Source organism: Leucoraja erinacea, chromosome 4 (genome assembly GCF_028641065.1).
Source record: "Leucoraja erinacea ecotype New England chromosome 4, Leri_hhj_1, whole genome shotgun sequence".
NCBI classification, from domain to species: domain Eukaryota; kingdom Metazoa; phylum Chordata; class Chondrichthyes; order Rajiformes; family Rajidae; genus Leucoraja; species Leucoraja erinaceus.
In genome coordinates, this window is record NC_073380.1 from 45,822,009 (window position 1) to 45,840,992 (window position 18,984).

The following is an 18,984-nucleotide window of genomic DNA, read 5'->3' on the forward strand; positions in this document are numbered from 1 at the left end:
ACGTATCTAAAATAAGATAAAGTCAAAGACAGTAAACACTGTAAAGTGTAAAACAACTAGCCCTGTAAAAGAAACCCAAGAAACAAATTTACAACAATGATAATCACACTACTTTCGTCAAGATTAAAAATGCTTCAGAATTAGAAAGCATTCAAAAAACAAACTGGATACATAATCTCTCTCCTGACCACTATGGCGCACACACACAATCTGTTGACAGTGCCTATTGCAAATAAACAATGGGAATAATTACAACCATTTTGAATATCTAATATGCTATTTATTTCCCATACCAAACAACAAATTGGCTAGCCAGATGAAGACATAGCTGCTAATACAAAATGAGTAAACAAAATGTACAAAGAGCTGGAATTAGATAAGCACAGAAATGTCGGTGTATTGCAGGGTTGGAGGAGATTTGTGCAAGAAAATAGATGGAAAACTTTAAGGGGTGACAGAATCAGGAGATATGGAATCAGTATGGATAGAACTGAGGAATTGTAAGGGTAAAAATACCATAATGGGAGTTATCTACAGGGCCCAAACAGTAGTCTGGATATAGGGTGCAAGTTGAATCGTTAAAATTGGCAGTCTTTTTTTTTTATCTAGTTAAATGTAGTTGTTTATGTTTTTTTAATACTGTTTTTAACTGTGTATATGTGGGGGACGGGGGAAACTTTAAAAAATCTCTTCCCTGCACGGGAAACACGACCTTTTTCCTGTCGGGTCTCCGTTGTCGTTGGGGCCTAGCACCGTGGAGCGGCCTCCAACCGGAACGACCTGGGGGCTCCAGTCACGGAGTCTGCTGACTTACCATCGCGGACTGGCCAGCCTCGGAGCGTGGGGAGTGGCGGTGGCTCGCTGCTGCGGCCCGACCCCGGAGCTCGGAAGCTCCAGCTGCAGACCGGCGGACTGGGACATCGGGAGCTCGCGGGTCTGGGTGGAGACCACTTTTCGGAGCTCCCGCAACACAACTTCTCCAGCCCGTGTTGCGGGGTTGGAACGACCCGCAGCCAGGCCGTACATCGCCTGGCGCGGCTTTAATGGCCGCGGGACATTCCAGCGCCTGCCGGGGGCTCCAACATTGTGACTTTTGGGCCTAGAGCGGGGCCGTACTTCGCCCGGCACGGCCTTAAATGGCCGTGGGACTTACCATCGCCCGTCTGTGGCTTCGACATCGGGAGAGATATGGTGCAGGGGAGAGAAAACACTTTGCCTTCCATCACAGTGAGGAGGAGACTCACTGTGATGGATGTTTGTATAAATTGAATTGTTTGTGTCTTGTAGGAATTGTCTTTATTTGTATGGCTGTGGAAACTGAGTTTCGTTTGAGCCTCACTGAGGTTCAAATGACATGTAATAAAATATTGTATCGTATTGTATATTGTATTGAAGACAGAAACAGGTGAATTTATTATGGGGAACAAGGAAATGGCAGACGAGTTAAACAGGTACTTGGATCTGTCTTCACTAAGGAAGACACAAACAATATCCCAGATGTACTGGTGGCCAGAGGACTTCGGGTGACAGAGGAAGTGAAGGAAATTCACATTAGGCAGGAAATGGTGTTGGTCAGACTGATGGGACTAAAGGCTGATAAATCCCCTGGGCCTGATGGTTGCATTCCAAGGTACTTAAGGAAGTGGCTCTAGAAATCGTGGACACATTGGTCATCATTTCTATAGATTCAGGAACAGTTCGTGTGGATTGGAGGGTAGCTAATGTTATCCCACTTTTTAAGTAAAGAGGGAGAGAGAAAACAGGGAATTATAGACCAGGTAGCCTCACATCGGTGGTGGGGAAGGTGCTGGAGTCGATTATAGAAGATGAAATAGCACACATTTGGATAGTAGTAACAGGATCGGTTCGAGTCAACATGGATTTACGAAGGGGAAATCATGGTTGACTAATCTTATGGAATTTTTTGAGGATGTAACTAGGAAAGTGGACAAGGGAGAGCCAGTGGATGTAGTGGACCTGGATTTTCAGAAAGCCTTTGATAAGTAAGCTTGGGTTTTGTCTGATAGAGCATGTAGGTCGAGCCCAAACACACTAGAGTAACATTTCCTGGCTTTGACATCATAAACATTTCACTTTTCCTTTACCCTTTCTTTGTATCTTAAAGTTATTGTTTCTATATATTTTTTTAATTCCAGTAGAAACGTATTCCGCAAAACATTGTTTATCTGACTTTGCAAATGTTATCTGATGCACGCAGCAGTTCTGTTGTACACAAATAGTCTGTCTAAACTTTAATTGGAAACAACTGACAATCTCTTTAAATATCACAAAACAGTGATTCAGGGCTGAGTGCCATAATATAACAGCTAGTACATAAGTTATATATGAATATGGCCAGGTGGACTGAAATGCCCATTTCTGTGCTGTATAATTCTATGACTCTATAAACTTGTTTTCATTAAAGATAGACACACAGTGCTGGAGAAACTCAGCAGGTCAAGCAGTATTTTTGGAGACCAGTCTGACCCGCTGAGTTGCTCCAGCACTTTGTATCTATCTTCGGTATAAATCAGCATCCGCAGTTCCTTCCTACGCACTTGTTTTGATCACCTTTGTTGCCCAGAGAAGAAATCTGCAGTTTTTAAATTCTTAAACTGGCCTCTAGTTTTCTTTTTTGCCTATGCAATGATGCTGGTGAAGCATGGAAACAATATAATGCTTAATTTCAACATTTCTTTATGAGCAATTCTTATACATCTATCATCTTTAATTCACATAATTCCAACGGGATCTGAAGGATTGTTTATATATAAACCTTCATGCCAACTTTAGTGATTGGTTTCTTTTTCATGATACAGGTACACAACCTTTTATCCGAAAGCCTTGGGACCAGACACTTCTCGGATTTCGGAATTTTTCGGATCTCGGAATGGAAGATTTTTAGCGTAGATTAGGTAGGTAGCGCGGGCGGCTTGAAAAGTCTGGAGCAGCTGCCTCCTCCCCGGAGACCGGGGAATCATTGTAAATCATTGCTTAAATGTTAGTCAGTTAGGTTGGAGGGATTTTATGGGGTGGGGGGGGGGGGGGGTGAAGGGGGAAACTTTAATTCTTAGTCCCCTACCTGGTCGGAGAGGCGGGGAGCGGGCAATGCCTTACCGGGTCGCCGTGCAGTAAGCTCCGGAGCGCTGTGGCCGCCGACTCCCAACATCGCGGAGCTGGGGCTGCAGGCGTCTGGCCGCGGGCGGCGCTGGATTTGGAGCGCCGCGCAGCCAGGGGTAGAGTTGCCGGGGTCGGAGCTACAATCGGCACCGTCCGCGGCCCGAGGAGGCAGCTGCTACAGTAGTACAGGCCTGGGTTGACCGTGGGTCATTTCGGGTCAAGTTTGGCGGCAAACGCGAGCTTTGGTGTGCAGACGACACCCTGGAAAAAATGTCCATTTTTCGGAGCTTTTCGGTTTCCGGAACTCCGGATAAAAGGTTGTGCACCTGTACATCCAAAACTATGCTCAAGCAGTGATTTTAATATATTTTTCTCCATGAGCTTCTTAATTTTAGAATCAACTTAAATGCAGAATTTAATACCGATATGCAAATAGATCAGATTAATTTGCTACACCACAGCCATTTGTTAGATCAAAATAAGCATAAATTAAGTAAATTTCTAAGGAATAACCACTTGCACATACTTTTCTCTGGAGAGATTTTCTGGCAGAAGATATGGTGCTTCTTTGTTTCGTACTTCAATCACCTTTAAGAGAACATCACGGTTATATAATCCAGCATTTTTATCTACCTTCGAATTTTTCCAGCATCTGCAGTTCCTTCTTACACACTAATAAGGAGGGCCAGGGTCAAGGAGGAATTTGAAAGCACAAGCGAGAACTTTAAAATCAAGTAATAAATTAACTTGGGAAGTATGCAAGGCAACAAACAGTGGTGTGAAGAGCAAATGGAATATAGTGTAAGAAAGGAGACAGAAAGGATTCTGACTATTTATGTTCACAGAGGATAAAATGAGAGAGAAAGCAGAATGGGTACTGGAAAAGTACAGTTTAGAGATTAGTAGGGAGGCGAATTTTCAGAACAAGATGAAAATAGATAGCCTTTATTGGCATTGATGTGGTTGGGAAGCTCAACTCAGGGTTAAATCTGTGGCTTGGTCTGTGGAAGGGGCCAAAGGCAATGGTTTGGGTCTTTCCTATGCTCAGTTGATAAAATGTTACAGAACTTGGCTTAGCATATATTCCGTAGGAAGCAAAGCTCTTTACTACCAAACAGTAGTTGTGCATGTGTATGCTGGAAAAAGCATTGGTCCATAGAAATTTCAGTTCAAGATCTGCATTTCAAGAGGCCAAAGCATACTTCCCTGCTTATCTTTACACATGGACCTCAAAAAGTGTTTTAAAAGCTCAACTGATGTTTTTCTGAGCTTGAAAGTCAGTGATTTAAAATAACTCCCTCTCTACCAATGCTATCTGAACTGCGGAATTGAGTTCCAATATTTAGTTTTGGAGATGGTATGGAAATAGACTCTTCGGCCCACGGGACCGCGCTGAGCAATGATCACCCGCACACTAGTACTATGAAATGCCAGTATTGCTTCCTACACACTCGGGGCAATGTATGTAAGCTAATTAACCTACAGACCTGCAAGTCTTTGGATAGATATGACATTGTGGGGATTATTGAGACGTGGCTGCAGGAGGATCGGGCCTGGGAACTTAATATTCAGTGTTATACATCCTATAGAAAGGTAGGTGGGCAGAGGAGGGGGGGATAGCTCTGCTGGTGAGGGATGGAATTCAGTCCCTTGCGAGGGAAGACATAGGGACTGACGAGGTAGACTCACTGTGGATTGAGTTGGGAAATTGTAAAGGCAAGAAGACACTAATTGGTGTATTCTACAGACCCCCAAATAGTAGCCTGGATGTAGGGTGTAAGTTGCAGCAGGAGTTAAAACTGGCATGTAACAAAGGTAATGCCACTGTGGTGATGGGGAATTTCAATATGCAGGTAGACTGGGAAAATCAGATTGGTTCAGGACCCCAAGAAAGAGAGTTTGTAGAGTGCCTCCGAGATAGATTCTTAGAGCAGCTTGTAATGGAGCCGACCCGAGAAAATGCAATTCTGGATTTAGTGTTGTCCAATGAACCAGATATGATAAGAGAAAAGGAACCGCTTGGAGGCAGTGATCATAATATGATTAGGTTTAATCTGCAATTTGAGAAGGAGAACGTTAAATCGGAGGTGGCAGTGATGCAGTTGAACAAAGGAGACTATGGAGGCATGAGAGGGGAGCTGGCCAAAGTAGACTGGAAAGGGATCCTAGCAGGAATGACGGTGGACGGTAGGAATTTCTGGGCATAATTCGGAAGACGCAGGATCATTTCATTCCAAAAAGCAAGAAAGATTCTAAGGGGAGTAGGAGGCAACCATGGCTGACAAGAGAAGTTAGGGATAGAATAAAACTAAAACAAAAGATGTATACCACAGCAAAGTAGCCGGAAACCGGAGGATTGGGAAATTTTCAGAGGACAACAGAAGGAAACAAAACGGGCAATACGGGCTGAAAAGATGAAGTATGAAGGGAAGCTGGCCAGGAATATAAAGAAGGACAGTAAAAGCTTCTTTAGATATGTTAAGGGTATCAAAGTCAAATGTGGGTCTCTTGTCAAAAACAAGGGGGCAGATTATTATCTCAATTAGGTTAGGTAAGGGGGAGGTACAGTGAGACCTGGATGTCCTTGTACACCGGTCACTGAAAGTTGGCGTGGAGGTACAGCAGGCAGTGAAGAAAGCTAATGGAATGTTGGCCTTCATAACAAGAGGATTTCAGTATAGGAGTAAAGAGGTTCTTCTGCAGGTGTATAGGGCTCTGGTGAGACCACATCTGGAGTATTGTGTACAGTTTTGGTCTCCTAATTTGAGGAAGGACATCCTTGTGATTGAGGCAGTGCAGCGTAGGTTCATGAGATTGATCCCTGGGATGGCAGGACTGTCATATGAGGAAAGATTGAAAAGACTAGGCTTGTAATCACAGGAGTTTAGAAGGATGAGAGGATATCTTATAATAATAATATAATAAACTTTATTATGGACTCAAGGTCCAGGCAAGGGGCAACATTACATTAAAAATGCATTGCATATCAAATCATGGTATATCACATAAAAACATCATAATTTATATTTAACAAAAACCCACAATACTTAAGTTAAAAATCCAGATTAAAAGATGATCAATGTCCTACAACGAGACAACGATATCAGTGTCTCCACAACTGGGATTCGTAGCGTGTAGTGCTAACCCTTATGTTTGTCAAGGCCACAATAAGCACATTTTTAGTCATTTATCCTGCAAATGAATTTATACATGTGGTGTCTTAGGATAGCTTCTAAAGTACTGACTCCTGCAGCCACAAACATATTACTGGCACTACACCATCTAGATTGCCTTTGCAGTGTTCTCATGGCATCGTTATATGCCACCTTTAGTCTCTGCATACTTGTCTTTAAATAGTTCGACCACAGGTGCGCAGTGTAGTGTGCAGTATGCTCTAAATAGCGACATCTTCACCACATCTGCACACGCACCAAATTTACGCAAGAGGATATTTGCCTGTACATACAGCATGCGTCGTTGCCTATAAATATCCTCATCATCTGTCATTTGTTCTGTAATAATATGCCCTAGATATTTTATCTTATTACAGACACTAAGATTGTTGTCAGACAATTTAAAAACAGGATATTTTAGGCATTTATCCTCTTTGGTTCTACAGACCATAACATCACTCTTATTAGCATTATATTTAATGTCATGTTCCACACCATACACGGAACATATAGTAAGGAGCTGCTGGAGACCAGCGCTAGATGGACTAAAGACCACAAGATCATCTGCATACATAATATGGTTCACTAAAATATTACCAATCACGCACCCAGTGTTACAGGCTTTCAATTGTTTAGACAGATCATCAATATATAGATTAAAAAGGACTGGGGACAAAATTCCCCCTTGTCTAACACATGAGCCATGATCACAATAGAAACATATAAAATTATAAAAGGACTGGACAAGCTAGATGCAGGAAAAATGTTCCCAATGTTGAGCGAGACCAGAACCAGGGGCCACAGTCTTAGTATAAAGGGGAGGTCATTAAAGACTGAGGTGAGAAAAAAACTTTTTTACCCAGAGTTGTGAATTTATGGAATTCCCTGCCACAGAGGGCAGTAGAGGCCAAATCACTGGATGGATTTAAGAGAGAGTTAGATAAAGCTCTAGGGGCTAGTGGAGTCAAGGGATATGGGGAGAAGGCAGGCACGGGTTAGTGATAGGGGACGATCAGCCATGATCACAATGAATGGCGGTGCAGGCTCGAAGGGCCGAATGGCCTCCTACTGCACCTATTTTCCATGTTTCTATGAAACTGGAGCACCCAGAGAAAACCCAGAGTCACAGGGAGAACGTACAAACTCAGTACTGACAACACCCATAGTAAGAATCAAACCCGGGTCTCTGGCACTGTAAGACAGTAACTCTATCGCTGCATCTCTGTGCTGCCATATTTGTGTTTACATTTCTCCTCTGCTCCAAGTCAGCACTTAAAACTGAAATTGGGTCTTGGTTATATTATTGCATCCAAGGAACAGATTTAAAGAAGCTCTCAACTACATTCAAGTAATTATCCTATTTGTGAGGAACTTAAAATTGCAGTTAGCCAGATTGAGAGAAGAAGGCATTTGAACCCTAGCTGCATTTTAACTACTCCAAGTTTACACCACCGGACAAGGAGCATGACATTTTCACTCCCAATCCTACTGACATTACTCAACTACAAACAATCTGGAGGAAGAACTCAGCAGAACAAGCACCAACTGTTGGGCGGGGGAATTGCTAATATTTTAGTTCAAAAGCCCATATCAGGACTGAATGGAGATAGCAAGTATAAAGAGAGTGAGAGTGGCGAGACAGGACCCAGAGGTGATTGAGGCGAAATGAACAATGGTGGAGCCAGCAGATTGGAGGCATGGAGTTCTGAGTTAGAGGCCGGTGATGATAGATGGGAGGTAGACTAAACAGAAAAAAAAGGTCGACGGAACCAGATGCAGAGGGAGGAGGCGGAGGAGAGGGTGAAGGTGGAGACAGCACATGGACGGTGATAAGCAGAAACACAAAGGCCACCAATGCTGGAATATGATAAGAAGGGAAAGTAATAATGGGAAGACAGATGGAGCCTCAAGGGAGTAGAGGGTAAATCCTCTGGCTGACATGTGTGGAAGCAAGTAAATGGAACGGGGGGGGGGGGGGGGGGGGGGAAGGAAAGGCAAGAAACAAAAATTGATAATGTTGTTCCAGATTCCAGCATCCGCAGTCTCTTGTGTTTCTATATGCTCATAACTAGCCACATGCCTATAACCTTCCATTACACCAACATCTACTTCAGAATTTGGCTATCTATAATCAATAAATGCATTATTCATTTTTAAATATTTTAATCAATTGTAGCTAATAGCTCATCTGAACATTGTACAGTCTGCTGAAATATTCAAGCATCCATTCTTTATATGACCCGAGAAAGTATTTAGAACAAAACTACCTACCTTATTTACATGCTGACAAAAAGCTGGCACTGCGATCATCTGACTCAGGAAGCTTAAATACCCAGCCACAAGAGCCTGAATAGCACAGCGGTTGTAAGTGGGCAAATTATCTTCATTGGTCAGAGCCAAATCCTATTAAGATAATTAGAAAAAGAAAGTTAGAAATAAAAGCAATAATCAAGTGATTTTAAATGTGCTCCTGAAAGATGTGATATTTTCCTAGATAACTAGAAACAATACAGCAAGCGGACATTTTACCCCTAACACGGGGCAATGCATTACTGCATTTCAATCTGAAAAGTACAACTTCAATGCCATAAACAAATAGAGGATGTTTTCATGAATAAAATTAAGTCATGTATTGGAGCTTATGGAACTTTTGTTATAGGTATATTAGGGAAGGATACAAAGGACAAGACATTTAAGAAAATTAACGAGGGCATGGATTTTTCTTTTCGAAACATCATTAGATCCGGTAATCATTATCTAAGTCACTCAACACAACTTTAAGTAGTATTGCCATGCAATAAAATTATCTACTCAGACTTCAAAGCAGCTATTTTTGGTTCTGATGTCAAATGTTCTTTGTTCACCTTCAATCATCTACAATGCGGCAAAATATCAAGTAATTTTAAGCATAAGTTACTTCCTACGTTCCAGGTGATCTCTTCTGTTAGTTGAAGAAACATTACATTGGTCATGACCAAAAAACCTACCATAGCTCAATCAAGTAAGTGCACTAAGGCAGAAGGGCAAGGACACAGGTGCTGAGTGGACATTTAAGCTCTTAAGAACAGTGAGGTTGGAATCAAGAACAGGGGGACATAATTTTAGAATAAGGATTGCCTTTTTAAGATAAAGAGGAGGAGGAAGATCATGAACCTCTAGGGATTCTCTACTCCTAGTTACTATGGAGAATGAATTACTGAATACATTCAAAGCCAAAACTAAAAGGCTTTTGATCTTATTGAATGGTGAAAGTGGCTCAAGGAGCCATTTGGCCATACCTGGTCTTATTTCTCATACTCTTGTTACTTAGTTTAGTTTATTATGGTCACGTGTACAAAGGTTCTGTGAAACGCCTTTTCATTGTGTGCAATCCAGTGAATGAGAAGACTATACATGATTACAATCAAACGGTTATTAGCTTTGTTACTATTTTTTATTTCAAAGGTCTAAATTCATTAATAATAAACTTTAATAAAATTAAAAACTACAGAACAATAATATAGAATCAGAATCAGAATAGTACTTTATTTGCCAAGTATATTTTGCAACATACGAGGAATTTAATTTGCCAAGTCAGTCATACAAATAAAAAGCAACAGATCACCTAAAACACTTTTTAACATGAACATCCACCACAGTGGCTCCTACACATTCCTCACTGTGATGGAAGGCAAAATAAAGTTCGTCCCTTCCCTTTGTTCTCCCTCGGTCGGGGGCCTCGAGCCCTCCGTTGAAAGGGACGATCGTGACTCCCATAGCCGGCGGCGTTCGAGCCCCCCGCGTCGAGGCGATCAGCTCCCCCATCAGGGGGATGTCAGCTCCCCCGCGTCGAGGCGATCAGCTCCCCCATCAGGGGGATGTCAGCTCCCCCGCGCCAGGCGATCGAACCTCGCTTCGGGGCTGGTCGAACCTTCTGTGTCATTGGAGCTTCCCGACTCGGCCTCTCCCGAGTGCCAGCTCTTGATGGTAAGTCCGCAGGCCGTGGTTGGAGCAATCCCAGGCAAGGGATCAGCTCCGATGTTAAGTCCACACCCCGCGGTGGGGCTCACGACAGTCCGAGGAGGCCTCCAGCTCCATAGATGGAAGGCCGCAGAGTGCCGGAGAATGCGATCCGAAAATTAATCACATCTCCGGCAAGGTAAGAACCTGAAAAAAAGTTTCTCCCGATCCCCCCCCCACACACACACACATAAGACAAACCTGAGAACATTAAAACAAACTTTTAACAAACACTAAAAATTTAATAAAAGATGAAAAACCGTACAGACTGCCGTCAGAGCTGCCATCATGTGGCGCCCCTGGTGGTAATAAATGGTTCCATACCCCTGGCAGCCAATAAATTATTCCACACAGAATTTTTTATGAACAAATATAACTAAACGTTATTCAATTCTAAAATATTTTCAAAAAACTCAGTCGAATTATCAGTGTTTAAAATGCTAAACTAAAAGCTTACAATTAACAATTGATGTCGAATTTTAGACATTAAATCCCAGTCAATTCCTCAAATTAGTTTTGACAAATTATTTGCATTCATTTAACATTAAAGGTTATTAACCACAAAAAAATCACTTCCTATACAAAAAACAATAAACTTAGGCAAAGGTGTGTACTGTACCTGAATAGCCAGGGCAAGACGAATTAAGTCTATGATTACTTCGTCATTAGCCAGTTCAATTGTAACGAGTAAAAAAGCAATGAATAGGGCTTCAAAGTTTTTCTGATCATTATCTTCTTCTTTACATCCCACATATATATGTCTGTACAACTGTTGTCCTTGCTGTAAAGTGGAATGAAATTAAATTATTGGTTACCTCGATCAGAAAATAGTTAATGACTGTTTAATGGTAAATACACTTAATTGTGATAGCAAAACCTCCCCAAATCATTGCAGAGTAGTGGATTGGGCTTTAAGATTAATTATTCAAGTGGCATTTTTTGGTAGTCAATAACTTATTTAGAAGAAAATTAATGACTATAATCCATTGCTGTTATATCAATTTTATTTTGCACTAAATCTTGCATGACTGCCAGGAACACAGCCAGACATAACACAACCATCTTTGCTTTTAATATCTTAAACTAATTATTTCACAATTCTGTCAAATTTCCTGCATGCCACCTCTTCCTCATATATTTTTCAGTATATAAAAGGCCAATATGTTGGCCTAAAAAAAAGGAAAGTGTTGGAGTAACTCAATGTGTCAGGCAGTATCTCTGGAGAACATGAGATCCAAAGATGTTACCTGACCCACTGAGTTACTACAGTACTTTGCCTATCTTTTGAAAACAAGCACTTGCAGTTCCTTGGTTCTATAATATGATGATCTATATGGTTTAGAGTTAACTATTTGCTCCTTTAGAAATCCTTGCCTTTAATGATGTAGCAGATTTCAACCTATTAAATTGGGATATAATGAAAGCTCCCCACAATTTGAGAATACTCAAATCAAGGTCAATGGTAGTTGTGGCCAAGACCATTTTCTTTTAAATCCTGAAAAATCTAATAATTGAGCCATTACCAACTGCATTACTAAAACCATAAGCAATTTAAATATTTTGTACAAAGTTTTATTTAATTGTCTGTCTTAGGTGGCTGAAATAGTAAAATCTTCAGATTTTGTTTTAAACTGCATTGTGATTACAATATATTTCCAAAATGCAATACATTTTGCAGAACATCACCCAAATAGATGTCAGACTCTTAATACCTTAAATTGAAACTCAATTTTGTATCAGGAATTATGCCATGGATAGGAAAGGAGTCAAAGCATACAGCGGGATACAGATCAGCCACAGAAGCGGGTGGAGAAATGGTAGATGTAGTTTAATCCGAACAAGTGTGAGGTGTTGCACTTTGCAAGGTTGAATGCAAGGGGAAAATATACAATGAATGGTATGACCGTTAACAACATTAATGTGCAGAAAGATCATGGGGTCCAAGTCCATAACTACCTGAAAGTGGTAACACAAATAAATTGTGGCAAAGGTGGCATATTGTATGCTTACCTTCAATGGTTGTGGCACTGAGTGTAAGAGTCGGGGAAGTCATGGTGCAGCTTTATAGGACTTTGGTCATGTTAGATTTGGAGTACTGTGTGCAGTTCTGGCCCTCCCGTTACAAGGAGGTCAAGGAAGCTTTGGAAGGGTGCAGAGGGGGTTTACCTAAATAATGTCTGGATTAGGGGGTGTTAGCTACAGGAAGAGGTTGGGCAGACTTGGTTTGTTTTCTCTGGAGCACCAGCAGTTGAGGAGAGACCTGATAGAATTATATAAAATGTATGAGAGGCATAGATAAGGTAGACAGTCAGAAGCTTTTCTCCAGGATGGAAATATCAACTTCTGGAGAACATAGTTTCAAGGTGCAAGGGGCAAAGTTTAAAGGAGATGTGCAGGGCAAGTTATTTTTGTTCTTACACGTGGAGTGTGGGGAGAAATAATAGAAGGGGAAAACCCATGAAGAAAACAGTATCTCAACAGTAGAATAAAAAAATTGGAGGAGTCTCATGTGGGATATAATCAATAGCATAGATCAACTGGCAATGAGAGTTGCTTCAGTGCGTTGAACACTCTGCAATGTGACCACTTACTGTTTCTATTCAATGCCCAAAATTTGTCAGCCTCCTGTATGGAGGTAAACACAGGGCCAGGAACCATAACACAATCAACGCAAACAGGAAAAAAAATAATACAGGGATAAGAGAATATGACATTTTTGATGAAAGGAAATAATGAGAAATTTACAGGATTTTTATAGAATGTTTAAATAATTTAGAACTCCAGCCGATACATTGTCTTCTTATAATCATAAGTGCTTTGAGGAACTACAAGAATCCACCAGCATGTTCGCTCACAAGCCTAACTGATGCCTGTGACATTTTTCAACATTTTCAATTAGCTATTCATTACAAGCCAAATGAAACAATTATGTCAATTACTTTCTTCATGAAACTTATGTCTTGCTTTGAGCTCTTGTCTCTTTTTATCTTCAGCGCTGAAACATCAGGGATGATTCTGATTAGAAAAGAATGAAATTATTAGTGAATAATTTTGTAGGATGTCACTACTAATAAAAGTGATGGTTCACTAATAATATATTCGGTCTGAAACCTGAAATAATTTTCATATCATTTTACCATCTCAATTATACTTGACCAGTGACCACTTGGTATAACTGGCTTTCATCATCAATACTTATAAGAATACAGCCTTTATTTGAAATTAAAATGGCATGAATTATTACTGCACAAAATCATTAAAAATATATGGAAGTAGTTTTTAAAAACGTACATCCCAAATTACTTTTCAGCTACACAATATTGACTACGTGAATCAGTGCTTCATTGAAATACAGGTGCACAACCTTTTATCCGAAATTCCAAATAACGAAAAGCTCCGAAGAGCGGATATTTTTTCGGTCCTTGAAGAAAGGTCCTTGAAGACGTTCACCGAGGGCGGCCCGCAGAGGTGACAGCGGAACCTCCGGTCGGTCCTCGAAGAAAGGGGAACTAAATCCCCATTCATAAAATAGAAGGTGAGGGTATGTTGCACGGGAGGGTTAATAATTGACAATCTGCTGCTGCCTGCCCGCTGAGTTAAAAAGTTCCCATGGTAGACTCACGATACACAGTGTATCGCGAGTCTTGCGTGGTAACTTTTTAACTCAGCGGGCAGGCAGCAGCAGATTGTCGCTCCCTTCAGTTTCACCCCACCTACACCCCTCTGCTTCCCGGCAATGTGTGTGACCCCTTCCCTCCCCTCTCCAGCTCCCCGCCCATTACACCGGCGCGGGGGCTTTGCACTGTCTTCACGTCGGCGATGCCAGCAGGTCAGTGCCAGTCACCGGAGAGGTCAGGACCAACGGGACACCGAACCCCAGGCCCACTGCAAGCACGGAGATCCCAGAGACCCACAGCCAGCAGCAGCCCAGCCCCGTTCCAACTCCAGAGGAACGCGCTCCCCGTAGGGACAGAAGCTGATGGTGTGCAAGGTATGTCTTGTTCTTGGGGTTGCGGATGAGGGGGCGCAGCTCGGGCTGTGACGTCTCCGGCCACCGGGGAGCGGGTTCCTGTTGGTCCTGATGTCTCCGGCCACCCCCCTGGACAGGAGCTGAGAGGCATCAGGACCACCAGAAGCCGCTCCCCGATGGGCCGCTACGGCGACAAGTGGCAGTTCGCCCACAGCCCGAGCTGCGCCCCCCTCATCGGGACTCCGACTCCCAGGCCCACTGCAAGCACGGAGATCCCAGATCAGCAACTCCAGCCCAGCCCCGCTCCAATTCCAGAGGAACACGCTCCCCGTAGGGGCAGAAGCTGATGGTGTGCAAGGTACGTCTTGTTCTTGGGGTGGCGCAGCTCGGGCTGTGGGCGAACTGCCACTTGTCGCCGTAGCGGCCCATCGGGGAGCGGATTCCTCTGGAGTTGGAGGGACAGGGAGACACTGCGGCTTTTGAGAATGGTGGGCAATCACTTCCAAAGTTCTGCTCACACAGTCAGTACACCTCTCCTACACTTGTCTCCCGCGCTAAGATCATCTCGCAGAGAATGATCCCAGCCTAACCCTCCCTATTCTCTCCTATTCTGCAAGAAAAAACTACATTGGAGACTCAAACTTGCGATTGAGTAACTGCCAGGATCGAGGTGCAAACTGGCGACCTTGCGGATATGAGCCGAGCACTCTAACACTGAGCCAGCCGTTAAAATCTACGCTAAAAATCTTCCTTTCTGAAAGCCGAAAAAAAATTCCGAATTACGAAAAGTGTCTGGTCCTAAGGCTTTCGGATAAAAGGTTGTGCACCTGTACTACAATTCAACATTATACGGGAATACGACAAGATTAGGTTCCTAGATTACTTACAACACCAGCTCAAATAATCTTATTACACTAAGGTAGACACAAAATGCTGGAGTAACTCTGTGGATCAGGCAGCATCTCTGGAGAGAAGGAATGGGTGGCGTTTTAGGTCGAGACCCTTCTTCAGACTACACATCCTATTACACTATATATTCTGACAAATAGCCGATGATGTTTATACGGCTGTGACCAAGCAACACTGCAGTTTTCAGAACAAGTCTCAGTTCATATGCAATGTCACATTTGACAATCTTATAATTTTAAGATTATAAACAATTGCATACTTTCATTTTTGTTCATACAAGAATATTTCATAGCATTCCAGAGAGGTTAAAGACAAATGGATAAATTAATTCAACATGCAATGATTATTTGCCATGCTGATATGTTCTCATAAGAAGATATCTTCAAAATATTCCCATCTCCATAAAATTCAAATCAAACTATGCCCATAGTTCTACTGTACTTGAATACCTAGGCAAACAAAAAAACATGGTCCCATTTAAGGGATCTTCACTGAGAGATAATCTACATTACAATACTTTCTCATTCATATGTATGAAATGCATGAACATTTATGCATTTGTAATAATATTAGTATTAAAATAATGTTACCTCATTCCTTTGAATTTTGCTTTGTTCTCATGACGATCAATAAGGTTGTGTAGTATATGTAGGACAAGCAATCTTAGTTCACCGTCCTCCATTAAAGAGACTGATAATATTGGTTCTAAAAATGGAGAAGGAAGTGCAGCTGCTATACTTTTGGCCTTGTATCCTGAAGTTACCTACATTAATTAAAAAGCAAAAAAAAAAAAAGAATTACTCTAGCTGAATTTACAAACAAGTCAAATTTATTTGAAAGCCTCATTTCAACTGTGCTTAATCCTGACTAAACTAAATGCTTCTGTGCCGGTATTCTGTTCTGACATCCACTTTCGATGAAGCAAGATCCTCAGTACAAGGAAAGAGCTTCTGTTGTGAATTTTTTTTGCCAAATAGTACTTTCAACCCCCTTTCGCTCGTGTTATGTATAGGTAATCCACACTCCTGTAGGTTGTTTTGGAGATATTATTAAATATTTGGACCTTTCAACTGTCATAATTTTCATCAGTTGATTTCCCTTCCCTTCCCCCCATATAATTCATTTTTTATTTATTTATCATTTTCATAGGAACTATACAAAATCTCTCTCCAAAGCCAGCCCTCAAATGAGCCCACTGCTGCGAGTTCATTCCTTGTAAATGATGGTATAGCAACAAAGTAGAAAGCCACCAATGTAATTGCTCGTACTACATTTTAGTATAAACACAGATTGGATGATTGCTTCGGGAATGGGTGACGTCTCGGGTCGGGATCCCAGGCTACTCTTCTCTGTCCATTCCATTAATTGTCTTACTCCCTTCTAACCTCTGTCTTTGGCCTCTTGCATTGCTCCAACAATGTTAACAAAAGGAACGCCATCTGATTTTTCATCTGGGCATGTCATGGTTATCTTGTCAGAAATCAATTGAATTTCACAATTTCTGGTAAACAGTCCCCCCCCCCCCCCCCCCCTTCTTGTCACCGAGTTGTGTGTACTCTCCTGTCTCAATTTTTGTGTCGACTTATTTTTTTAAAGTAATCGTGACCTTGATAATCCGACCTTAACAACCTCTCAGACATGCCATTGTTCTCTGTACCCCTTCCCTTCTTAAAACATTATTCTCCTTTTCAGTGCTGATGATGTGTGCAGAGTCTGAATGTTAATTATTTGAATTACTTGATAGAATTATTTGCTCAATAATTGAAATTCAAGTGAAGTAATCTCCTGGAGAGTAATTTTTTGATATATGAGATTTCCGGATTCAATCTTACCATTAGTAATGATCTCAGTAGCTTGACCTGGATGGTTCTTGTTCCACGGTCCCTATGAATAATTCAAAATCAGTCTAAGTTTCTTGCGATTGGAAAATGCAACATTACGGCATCTAAGCATCGATGTACTGCTTCTAACTCAATCGGGATCAAACAACATTTTAAATCTTCAATTAAATGACAAAATTAGCTTGTTATGTTGAGGGTATTTATTTCCATTTGAAAAACACAGCTACCAAACATAAATATTCCACTTGGAGACACTGCACAGTCCATTGTACTTCAAAAGCAGTCAATTGTCAATCAATTAAAGAAAATGCAGATGACAAAATATGAACTGCAAACAGGTAATACTGGGAACATTCAGGTCAGGCAGTACCAGGGCTGCCAACTCTCACGCTTTGAGCGTGACAGTCACGCATTTCAGCCAATTCTCACGCCCTCACGCTGATGACTGAATTCTCACGCTGTCTTCAGTCCCTGCACAGCAAAGATCCTATAGCTGAGCCGTAGGATCTTTGATGCAGTTTATCTCTTTGCGCCACATGACAGCGATCTGCACGGATTGGGGAAGCGCATCGGCCCCGGACAGCGGGTGTCAGCGTTTTTGTGCGCCGTCTGCGAGAGCTGCGCTGCCGGCTGCCGCGGCAACCTCGTTCCCTCCCTCCCTTCAACTCACACGGCAGCTCCAGCACCGCCAATCCACGCTACACCGTGCCCGCCAGGGGCGGCCGGGGAAAGAGAGGGAGAGAAGAGAGAGAGAGAGAGAGAGAGAGGGGGAAAAAAAGGGAGGGATGGAGGCAAAGAGGCAGGGGGAGGGAATGTAGAAAGGGGATGAAGGGAAGGAGAAAGGGGATAAAGAGGAAGCGTGAGGAAAAAGAGGGAGGGGGAGGAAAGAGGGAGGGGGGAGTGGGGAGGATAGGTGTGTGTGTGTGTGTGTGTGTGTGTGTCTGTGTGTGTGTGTGTGTGTGTGTGTGTGTGTGTGTGTGTGTGTGCCTGTGTGTGTGTCTCCCTGTGTTTGTGTGCATGTCTCTCTCTGTGCGTGTGTGTGTGTGTGTGTGTGTGTGTGTGTGTGTGTGTGTGTGTGTGTGTCTGTGTGTGTGTGTCTCTGTCTCCCTGTGTGTGTGTGTGTGTGTCTCCCTGTGTGTGTGTGTGTGTGTGTGTGTGTGTGTGTGTGTGTGTGTGTGTGTGTGTGTGTGTCTTGTGTGTATGTGTCTCCCTGTGCGTCTGTTGTCACATCCTGGCCTTAGACAGGGCTGTCACGCTCGTGAGAGTCACGCATTTCAGCCAACTCTCACGCTGATGACAGAATTCTCACGCTGTCTTCAGTCCCTGCACAGTTTGTCTCTTTTGCGCCACATCACAGCGATCTGTGCACTCTGGGGAAGCGCGTCAGTTGGCGGCTGTGAGTGACGTTGCATCTCTTCTCTTGTCTTCTTTCTTGGTTGGATGTGCAGCCGCTAACAACATGAAACAGCCGAAGATAGAACTAACCAGGTGAATCGGTTGTAAAAACATAGGGGGGGGGGGGGGGGGGCGTGATCACAATGAGGCCAAACATCTAGGACAGGGTTTTGCGACCTATGGCACACGTGCTGAATCTGGCCTGTAACCGGAAAAACCACGTTTTTTTTCAATTTGTTTTCGCAGGGTCGGGGCAGGCGAGCCGACCTGAGAACTGCAGCCAGTCCCTGGGACGCGAGCTGATCTGGGAACGGCAGCCAGTCCCTGGGCACGCAGAATGCCAACTTGATCATTATGGACAAATTGGGCCAGCCACGTACATGTTGTATAACTCTGACTCTATGCAGATCTGAATGGGCTTAGAATGACCATTTAAGCAAAATTGCCCCCACTTTCCTCATTTTGATTCTTGTGATTAATATCCCTTTGCTCTGTTAACAGCGTTAAAGTACTTATGAGGTAGAGTCAGGAAAGGGAACATGTTATTTCTTTTTAGTTTGCTTTAATTTGTTAGTTG

At 42.6% G+C, this 18,984-nt stretch overlaps 1 protein-coding gene across 1 annotated transcript in view; it reads right to left on the minus strand.

Moving 5' to 3' along the window:
• The window catches only part of LOC129696341 (protein EFR3 homolog A-like), a 115,767-nt gene that overhangs the window by 20,861 nt on the left and 75,922 nt on the right, over positions 1–18,984 (minus strand). The window contains exons 13-18 of the mRNA XM_055634160.1: positions 17,004–17,055; positions 15,762–15,934; positions 13,232–13,307; positions 10,912–11,073; positions 8,565–8,696; positions 3,647–3,708 (exon numbers count right to left, since the gene is read on the minus strand). Of these exons, the coding sequence (XP_055490135.1) occupies positions 3,647–3,708; positions 8,565–8,696; positions 10,912–11,073; positions 13,232–13,307; positions 15,762–15,934; positions 17,004–17,055 (657 nt within the window). The remainder of the gene's footprint in view (positions 1–3,646; positions 3,709–8,564; positions 8,697–10,911; positions 11,074–13,231; positions 13,308–15,761; positions 15,935–17,003; positions 17,056–18,984) is intronic.